General features: G+C 41.8%; 1 protein-coding gene across 1 annotated transcript; it reads right to left on the bottom strand.

Moving 5' to 3' along the window:
* Nucleotides 1–4,347: 4,347 nt before the first annotated feature.
* LOC123076987 (protein SUPPRESSOR OF K(+) TRANSPORT GROWTH DEFECT 1) lies at nucleotides 4,348–9,663 on the bottom strand. Its single transcript, XM_044499161.1, has 8 exons — nucleotides 9,013–9,663; nucleotides 8,068–8,173; nucleotides 5,914–6,112; nucleotides 5,425–5,493; nucleotides 5,241–5,315; nucleotides 5,044–5,142; nucleotides 4,815–4,970; nucleotides 4,348–4,729 (listed from the first exon to the last, which is right to left on the bottom strand). Exons 1-8 carry the CDS (start codon nucleotides 9,497–9,499, stop codon nucleotides 4,604–4,606), a joined length of 1,317 nt encoding a protein of 438 aa, XP_044355096.1. The 5' UTR covers nucleotides 9,500–9,663; the 3' UTR covers nucleotides 4,348–4,603.
* Between the last annotated feature and the right edge of the window lie 784 nt (nucleotides 9,664–10,447).

Raw genomic sequence — 10,447 nt, forward strand, 5'->3', positions numbered from 1 at the left:
GAAACTAGATCCCATGTTAATAAGTTTTGACAAACTTTTTTCAAGAAAAAATCAAATAAAAACCGGGCCAGAAGCATGTTTTTTTTCAAAACAAAATTCCATTTTCGAGAGGCATAGTTGTGCTTCTCGCGTAAGCAAATTTGTGCCTCCGCGGGAAGCAAATATGTGCTTCTCGTGGAAGCAAAAAATGTATTTATTTATTTTTTGTTTCCAAGAGGCATAGTTACGCCTCCCGGGGAAGTAAATCGGCGCCTCCACAAGAAGCGAAAAAATATATTTTTTCCTTTTTTGAGGGGTACATTTGTGCCTCTTGTGGAAGCAAAAAAATACCTCTTTTTCCTTTTCGAAGTAAATTTGTGCCTCCACAAGAATCAACTATGTGTCTCTCGTGGAAGCAAAAATAATGTTTTTTTTTCTTTCCGAGAGGTACAATTGTGCCTCCCGTGAAAGCAAATATGTGCATCCATGACAAGCAAATATGTGCTATTCGTGGATGCAAAAAAAGTCGAATTGTATTTTCTCCAAGACCTACGGAAATCAGAAAAGAAGGAAAATAAACCATCTAAAACCCAAAACATTGTTAATGAAATCACTGGTAGCTGCTCGGTCGGCTTGGGAGTAGCGATTAATCCGTGAATCGACCTATTAACTGGATTAATTGGTCAACCTTTAATCGGTAGATTAAATAGGAACCTGCCAACATATATCTTATATTTTATGTATTATACCATACTCTCATGCTTTCAGCTATGTAATATACCAAAATATGTTATGATTTGGTCGAACCCTAACTATTGAGGAGTGAGAGGGGGATGGGAGGGGTTACGGGCCAAAAGTTTGGGCTTTCTTTCCCGTAAGTTAATGGGCCAGCGGTGATTAATTGGTCTCACAAGAAAGTTAATCGGTCTGGGAAGTTAACGCGAGGAATTCGTGCTATTCGATTCGGTCATCCTGCGAGTAGCGATTAACTGGCCCATTAACTGATTAATCGGACGAATTCCTGAACACTGTCGAAAACAAGTATAGAAAAAACAAAATCCTAGGGAGCGCCCAGCATGCGACACGTGGCGGCAGCTGAGAGCGCCAGGTAGCGCACTCTCAACCCATCAAAGCGACCCTTTGAAAGATAGTACCCCTTGATTAGTTGATCTCCCATTTCTCGTCGTTTGCAAGACGGTAATAGGCGAGGGGCTATGGTCGGCCAAGTTTGGGTTACTGCGCAATTTGGTTCTAAGAGTTATTATTTTTCCATTTTTTTCATGTGTTTTTTGTATTGGTTTTCATCTGTTTTTCTTGTGGTTTTTAGCTTTCTGTGTTTCTTCAGTGGTTTTCCTTGGGTTTTTTTTGTTTTTTTATTTTTCGGATTTTCTTCTCTTTTCTCGGGTTTTTGTGTCAGTTTTCAATGGTTTTCTGTTAGGTTTTGGTTTTCTATGTTTCTTTACCTTTTATTCTGGTTTTTCTTATTTTTTCTTTACTTTTTATTATGATTTTTATTATGTTTTACAACACATGAACTTTTTTCATACACATTGTACATTTTTTGTATAAATTTGAAACATTAATTTATACATGTTTAATATTTTTCAAATGCATGCTAGCTTTTTTTCAAAAATATGTTTTGATGTCTACTTTTTTGCAAACACGTTGTACACTTTTCCTATACATCTTAAACATTATTTTTATGCATCTTTAATATTTTTAAATGCATGTTTTTGAACAATTTTTTAATAGGTATTAAACATTTTTTAAATACGCATTGATGTATTTAATGATATGAAAGTTACAGGCGATTCATAGGGCTTTTTCTGGGCTGTTAAAGATATATGTATGTGGCTCAATGCCTTATTGCTTGAAAAAATGTTTGCAAACCAAAACAATATGGTAGTCTAGGGATGAAAAACCTGTTTCTCTAAAATAAATGTCTACTGATGAACTTTTCTTTCAAGATTCTACACATTCCTTACCTACATTGGGTGCATTGGTACCACAGACGATACTCCGCCGCCATTGCTGACAAAACCTCCAACCCATCCTTTCTATGGAAAACGATAAACACTTAGTATCCAATCTTACAAAAAATTCCTTTGTTTTCTCCAATAAGGGCCGCTCCACCTTTTTTCTCAAACGACACTTGGATCCTCTCTGACCCCCTTGCCACAGCCTTCCCAAACCTACACTCCCATTCACCAACCCCATTATATTAATCTCGCAAATCATGCATGATGGTCAGCTCTTAACTTGCAGAATTGCCCTACCGTGGTTGTCTCCACCAAGTTGCCTCTTGTTTTGTATTAGTTGCAAGATTTCCAACATAGTGACGTCCTCGATGACAGGCACCCACGAGATGCCTTCTTCCTCCAGGAATATGCATCGTATGTTCTCCTCAGAGCTTGAGTTAGACGAAAACGCCAGCTCATTTCGACATCCCGCGTACGTATCAAGGTACAAATCTTCGGTTGGCTACTCTTCAAGGACCATCTAAATTCCAAGGAGGATCTCTTCCTTAAGAGCATCGTCCTCAACACAATATGTGACTCCCCTATGAGGATGCGCTGCACATTTTCCTCCACTTCCTAGTCGCAATGCAGGTTTGGGGCAAAGATCTGCCAAGTCGTCCTCACCTTTATAGACTGGATTTAGGAGGTTCCTCCTCCCAATGGCCTCAACTCGACATCTGACCCTCAGTCGCACTCTCCATTCTTTGGAAATTTTGGGACACTCGGAATGCCTGATTATTGGCACCCGCTCTATTCTCCTGATGTAATATTTAGGAACATTGTCTCTGTCACCCTCATAACTAGCAAATTTAGGGTTCAGCAACAAAAGGTCGATGCCATGCCATGGCATCAATACCTCTCCTCGGTCCTCGCGCTCTAACGCAAACTTGTAATCTGATCACTTGCGGTCCTTTTGAGTAATGTATTCAGGTGGAGATCCTTCCCCATGGTAACAAAATAACAAAGTATTTAGTCCCAAACAAATTAGGGTAGGCTAGAGTTAAAACCCATAAGATCTCGAAACCAAGTCATGGTTCTGACATGTGGATAGCTAAATTCCACACATCCCTCTCCATGGCTCGTTTATTTTGGGATATTCATGTCCTTCGTTTCTCTCTTTACAGACTCATCTCATGTTAAGTTTGGTTTACCCCAACCTCTCTTAACATTATCAACATGCTTTAACTGGTTGCTATGCACCGATGCTTTTGGGGGTGCGTTGTACATGTTCAAACCATCTCAGATGATGTTGGACAAGATTCTCGTCAATCGATGTTACCCCAACTCTACCATGTATATCATCATATGCACACGATCCTTTCTTGTGTGGCTCCATCCCAACATGTGCATTTCTGCTACACCTAATTGTTGGATATGTTGTCTTTTAGTTGACCAACATTCAACACCATACAACAACGCAGATCGAATCGTTGTCCTATAGAACATACCTTTTAGCTCTTGTAGCACTCTCTTGTCAGAAAGAATGCCAAAAGCTTGACGCCACTCATCTATCCAGCTTTGTTTCGATGATTCACATCTTCATTGGTGTCATCATCCTTTGCAGCATTGACCCAACATATTGAAAGGTGTCCTTCCAATGTACCACATGTCTAGCACTTGCTCCTCCTTGACGCCAGTAGTACTGAAATTGCACTTTATGTGCTTCGTTTTAGTAGTTCTACTAAACCTAAAACATTTTGATTTCAAGGTTTGTCTCTACAACTTAGCTTTCTGTTAACCCCCGTCAGACTATCTTCAACTAGCACCACATCATCAACAAAAATCATACACCATGAGATATCTCCTTGTGATCTCGTCCAGCATCAAAGCAAAAAAGACAAGGGCTCGAAACTGACCCTTGCTGCAGTCATATTTTAATTGGAAACTCATCGTTTCATCATCACTTGTCCGAACAGTCGCAACATTATCATACATATCTTGATGAGGGTAAACACATTTGACATTGTACAGACAAATTTCATGGTTTTGCAAACGTACTTACAGAGACATCAATGTTGGAACCAGAAAACCCCCATCCGACAACCCAAGACCTCAAAATCGCTTGAAATCTCCAATGTTTTCCAGCCATTTGTTTTGCACTTGTATTCCTATCACATTTATGTGTTATTTTTATCTAATCCTAATCCGCACAAGGCAGATTTCACTTGTCAAGTCGAACTTACATGCTGCAGGTCTCATTGCACCAAATGAAGGAAAAAAGAAGAAAATTTAGTTAGAACAAAAACAAAAATATAGGATCTAATAAACACTACAAAAAGAAAAGAAAAGAAAATGAATCTAAAATAGATACCAGAAAATTTTAGAACTATACAAGCTGCACCACAAGGACTACCCAGCTCAATAATCATCATTATTCCTTAATACACTTGCATTAAATTCCAAGCATGACAGTGTAAAAATGAAATAGAGTTGACAACAGAGGCACAATGATAGCCCGGCATAACAAGGCTGCCGTCGTCGGGCTACCAGAGTGTACAGATCTGTGAATCTAAGTCCCAAGCGCAACAAATCAAAGTTGTAAACAATATACATTTCTGTGGTGCGGCTGTGCATGGGTCGAGAGCGTTCTCACGGCGGCATACCACTCAACCCTCCTCACCGAACTCCTTGGTGAACTTCTCGTGCACTTCCAGGTCCTTCTTGCCAACGGTTGGTCTCTGCCTCGCAAGGACCTTCTCGAAATCATTCTTCGAGATCGGGGGTGGAAGAATCTGCAGCCAAGCAATACGCATTAGTAATTCAAAAAATTCAGTTCAACAGAGGCCTTTTGGAAGAAACAAATGATATCTATCCTACCTGTGAGGCAAGGCCTTTGGATGCAAGCTCCTGCATCGTGGTCTGCACAGCACCTGGTTGCTTCGATCCACAGGGCATCCACATGTCACCATCTGTCTTGAAGAAGTACATAGCATCCTGTGTTTTGCGCACAGGCTCGAACAACACATCTTTCACCTGTTAAGAAGAAGAAGAATCAGACGCATATCACAATGTACAGACACATGTGGGTTGTGCAAAAATTACTTACACAGACAGCAACATCGGAACCAGAGAACCCTTCTGTACGACGACCCAAGACCTCAAAATCACTTTCCGATAAGCTGTGCGGCGTATCCCCAAGATGTACCTGAATGAATTGAAGTTGCCAGCTTTAAGCAAAGGATCATGACAACTTTGCCAAACAGAACTTTTTTATGCAATGCTGCAGAGACATTTCTGAAGTACCTTAAACATATGCTGCCTAGCTTTCGCGTCAGGTAGAGGAATGTAAATACGCTTGTCAAACCGTCGCCGCACAGCCTGAAGTAATAATGAATACAAGTAAAGTGCCAAACAGTACAAGAAATATCAAGAAAATCTTTATAAAGCATAAATAGCACAGCACTGCATTTGACAAGCTTCCATATACCTGGTCCAGAGCATATGGCGTATTTGTCGCAGCAAGAACAAGAACTTTATCATCATTATGGCCAACACCCTGGGCAGTTACAGGAAAACAAAGCAACTGTATTAGCGAAAACTGTTATGGGGAGGAATTAGTACAACTACTCTGTTTTGTGAGATATCCAGTGTTATGCAATAGCTGGTACACTATTACCCACAGATGTGTGCTAAGGAATCTGTGAGGCCAATGACTTGACCAAAATTAAATTAAATAATGCCCTTAACCTTTTACTTAGCATGCAACAATAGTGGCAAAGTTTAAAAAGATACTAGGCTCACTATGAATTCCATGCTCTGGACACAGAATTCGTCTTGCTATCACTTCTCCATGTCGGAATTATTTGAATCATTATACAATCCTAAGTATAGAATTCCAACTAAGCATGTCACCATATTCTACAGCAGAACACATATTCAAAAACAGTTCACAACATTATAGACTGCAAAAACTCACCTGCATCTGTACAAGAAGTTCTGTTTTTATTCTCCTAGATGCTTCACTTTCATTGCCTTCCCCACGTGTACCGCATAAAGAATCAATTTCATCAATGAAGATGATTGAAGGGGCATTTTCACGAGCCATTTGGAAAAGATTAGCAACCAGTTTCTCACTCTCTCCCATCCATTTTGAAACAAGATCGGATGAAGATATACTGCAGGCAAATTGAACCCATAAATATAGGATAACCTCAAAAATATTGTATTAGCAGTACAAAGGAAATGGAAACTAGTAGGATATGAAGATTAGCAAAATACATGAGCACATCAAGGTCAAAAGAAAGAACATGCCAGCTTGTTCAGACATAATTACATACTATTGTAAAACCTGCAATGTGCTCAGCCCACATATTCACCAAATGTATATGTGTTTTCTTGGTCTGGCTGAACACAGCTCATCAGGTAATGTTTACGAAGACCTCAAATCTGAAGTTGATATTTTACTATTCAAACTGACTGCAAAATTATTTATTCGATATTTCGATGCATAGTTGATTTGACCCATCAATTATTATAGGACTATATCTCTTGTTCTCGCAAATTTCATTTCAGTGCGCATAAACAAATGGAAGTATAATACACTGATATCCTTTGGTATGTTAATATGCTAATACCATGGCTACTGCGTCATTTTCTAGACAAATTGCATGTAGACATCAAAAGTTCCCAACTTCAGCCTATGGGTTAAACATATACTCTACGGCACATGAAAAGCAACACTTAAACCAAGTGTAACTTGTTAAAGCTGCTATCTTAGGACACACCTTACAGTAGAGAACATTGCTAGTTTTGCAAAAAGATATTTTTAGCAAAAACGCTCTTGCCTGCATCAAATACAATTTTCGTGAACAAGGCATCTTCCTTCCATTTTCGTGGATAGGCTGGTGTAGATACATGAATACCTTAACTCATTACCCAGACATGTGTACTAAAAACATACATGTTCTCTTGTCAATATTATCAACCATGCGCAAATAAAACACCACTAGAAATTCAAAATTCACAGCGGTACCAAAAAAGTGAAAACACTAGTTGCTGCAGATGATGAACTACTACAAAGAGGCATTTGGAAACCTGAATGATGCCCCAAAAACGAATTGCAGGTGTGTGTGTGTGTGTCCTTGTTGGCATATACCACTTTATATTGTGAGTGAAGGGAGATTTTCTTACATTACGGCCAGACCTGGCCAGATGGGCCGGCCCGGCACGGCACGGCACAGTCCAACCAGGCACGCTAACTACACAGCGTGCTGGACTCCCTGGCCCAGGCACGGCACAGTAAGGAAATGGGTCGGCCCATCAGCACGTCTGATTTTGGCTATTTTGAGCCTATTTCAGCTGTTTTTAGGCTAATATATGTAAAAAAATCTGTACAAATAAAAAATTAAATGGGCCGTGCCATGCCGGCACTCGTGCCCAGCCTCGCGGCCTAGGCACGGCCCTAGGCGGGCCACGTGCTGGCACGGCCCGTTTATAGACGTGCCGGGCCAGGCACGCGGACTATCAGGCCGGCACACTAAGACCGGCCCATTTGGCCATTTTTTATTACGGCATAGTCAATTATCAACACATGGAAAGTAAGAGATAGTGCATGGTACTCGATGAAGAGAGAGAGAGAGAGCAACTAGCAATTGTGTCATCATCATAAAAGAGAAGTCGAATGTAGAAAAAGAAAAAAAATCCATTCCAATGCATACTATGCTCTCGTGCAGGAGTATATAACACAAGCTGGTTGAACTAGAACAATCATAAGTGTACCAGCTCTATAATTATTTGGGACAGAACAGTAAATAATTTTGAAAATTTTAGTAGCTTATTGATTGTCTATACTAATTGAGTAATCACTTATCTACTGTTTCAATCACATAGGATTTGTTTTTGTTAACTATTACACCACAGAATAATATCCTGCAAATTGAAATTTTGCAATAAATCTAGGTAGCATAAACAATAGGCAACTGATTCTGTTAGTTAGTTAACTTGGCACGTACTCTCTAAATCAACAGATAACTGATTAGACAGAGGTAAAAGACATCAGACCAAAAATCATTCAAGGATGAAATCAGTGAGAATAAATGATACTGTGTAGGTGAAAATATACTATAACTACCTGAAGAAAGTCGAATCAGCCTCGGTTGCAACGGCTTTAGCCAAATATGACTTTCCTGTTCCTGGTGGACCGTACAGAAGAAAAGCCCTCCATGGCCTCCTTTTGCCTAAAGAAAAGCAAAATCCATCAGTTGCATATATCAGAAGTTACCTAAAGAAAAGCACCCTCCAGTATATGATAGCTAACTAGTTAAGGACAGAAATTGGTCTGATATACTTTTAATTCATCAGTTACATTTTTATTTCATTTTGACCACCTGATTGATTCTGATATACTTTTAATTGAAAGGGTTTTCCCTATCTTCCAAAATTGGTCTTTCTTAGCTGTACTATATAAGAAACCAAAGTCTATATAACTCTATGGTTCAGATGGTGTTTTTTATTCCCCTTGGTTTGATAATCATCTTTTAATTCACACTGCCACCATTATTCAAAAGAATTGGCTCTACTCCTTACTGTTATCTGGTACAAGAACAAGGTAATTATAAGTTTAGTACGGTTCTTTCCCAGGATTGAAGAGTCAAAATAGTTACTGAACGCTACACCGGCTATGGTTATTCGATACAAATCGATCTAGTACGCGCTCATGGTGGTTCAAAGGGTATGCTTATTTACAGACAAAAACCAGCTTGTGTGGCGTACTTTGAACCTGTACTCCGGAACCCTTATAATCCATGCTCACCCAATCAGATTCAATCTAGATCAAGATGCATAGGGCTCTAAACCAACTAAGTTTGTTGAGCACAAATCGATCTAGTATTCGCACTCAAGGTGGTTCAAAACTTTGCTTATCCACATACAAAAACCAGCATGCGTTGCCTACTTTCGACCCAATCAGATTCAATCGAGATGAAGATGCACAGGGCCTATGTATAAGATCCGCAAGGGCTGCAATCGCCTCATCCTTGGCAACAAATAATTAGGTAGAATTACTGCAGAGGCTCACCTGTGAAGAACTGGGGGAACTTGACGGGCAATATGACGGCCTCCTGCAGCGCCTGCTTGGCGCTCTCGAGCCCGGCGACGTCGTTCCACTTGATGTTGGGCTTCTCGGTGATGATGGCCGAGTTGAGGCCGGCCCTCAGCTTGGACTGCTCCGAGTCGTCCCCGCCGGCGCCGTCGCCTCCGCCGTCCTTCCCCTTGGTCTTGGGCCGGGTGGCGACGGCGGCGTCGCCGCCGTTGGGCGCGCCGGGGGGGCCGCCGCCGCCCTCGTCGAGGACGGCCCGGATCTCCTCGGCGCGGCGGAGGTACTCGGTGAACTTGGCGGTGATGGCCTCCTTGATCTTGGGGTTCTTCTCGTACTTGAGGTGGGTCTTGAAGTACTCGAGCGCGTTCATGTAGAGCGGGAACGCCTTGACGTAGTTGCCGGCATTGTCCTCCTGGACGGCCTGCTTCACGTACTCGATCGCCTGCTCCTTGAAGTTGCTGTACATCGGGGGAGAGCTGGAAAGGCGCCGCCTTTGCGGCGGATTCCGGCGGATCGGCGCGGGGGGCAGGCCGGGGGAGCGCGGGGGCGGCGGATTCGGCGGGGGGAGGGGCGGGGCGGGGCGGCGGCGGCGGTTGCTTGGCCCTGGGGTTTGACGAAGGAGGTGGGAAGATGAGGAGAAAGAGGAACGGAGACGAGACGCGGTGCGGTGCGGTGGGGAAAAGGAGACGAAGACAACCGGGGAAGCGTGTTTTCTCTTTTCCTTTTTTTATTTGCTTGATTTTTTTAATGTGTTTTCTACTAGTAATTGCGATGAGAAATGGATTCGGTTACTCACTTCGGAGCGACTTCAATTGTACCTGTGTTGTAACAAAATTGAAATTATTTTTTCCTCTCTTCTGAGAGAGCTTAGTTTTTCTCTAAACACAACAAACGCATACGTTCATACATACACACATACATTTATCCCTATAAATGCTTAAAAACATGAATGGACGCACACACACCCTATCTTATGAGCACCTACAAGTTATTGAGCCGGCACAACATAGTCTAGTTGATAATCTTACCGAGACAGCCTCATGTATAATCAAAAAATATAAAAGGTGAACATGTTTCCACGTGCAGTAAATCTGAAAATAATACTAGGAACATCCAACAAGAGAAACACACAAACCCTTTGGCTAGGGTTTCTTGTGCCTCCCGCCGGTGCCGTCGTCGGTCTACCTCGTCTCCGTGGTCTTAGAGCCATGGAGGCGTGGTGGATCACAGTCCATGCCGGCGGGAGGACTATGTTTTTTCATGCTCTTTTGAGATTTTTTAGGGTTTGTGTCCTACTCAAAGAGGCGAGGCGGCGGAGGTTCTCTGGAAATGGAATAAGGTTCTCCCCGTTTCGATGGTGTTTCTAGCGTCGTACGGGGACGTGTGGAGGTCTGTCTCCGGCGAATCTCGTGGG

The sequence above is a fragment of the Triticum aestivum genome, chromosome 3D (genome assembly GCF_018294505.1).
Source record: "Triticum aestivum cultivar Chinese Spring chromosome 3D, IWGSC CS RefSeq v2.1, whole genome shotgun sequence".
Lineage (NCBI taxonomy): Eukaryota > Viridiplantae > Streptophyta > Magnoliopsida > Poales > Poaceae > Triticum > Triticum aestivum.

What these genes read in the sequence shown, in the direction of transcription:
- LOC123076987 (XM_044499161.1), bottom strand. Translation starts at nt 9,499, where the DNA reads ATGTACAGCAACTTCAAGGAGCAGGCGATCGAGTACGTGAAGCAGGCC. An exon ending in CTAGGCAGCATATGTTTAAG is followed by an intron (nt 5,143 to 5,240) that starts GTACTTCAGAAA and finishes CAATTCATTCAG; the next exon opens with GTACATCTTGGGGATACGCC. An exon ending in CCAAAGGCCTTGCCTCACAG is followed by an intron (nt 4,730 to 4,814) that starts GTAGGATAGATA and finishes GCTTGGCTGCAG; the next exon opens with ATTCTTCCACCCCCGATCTC.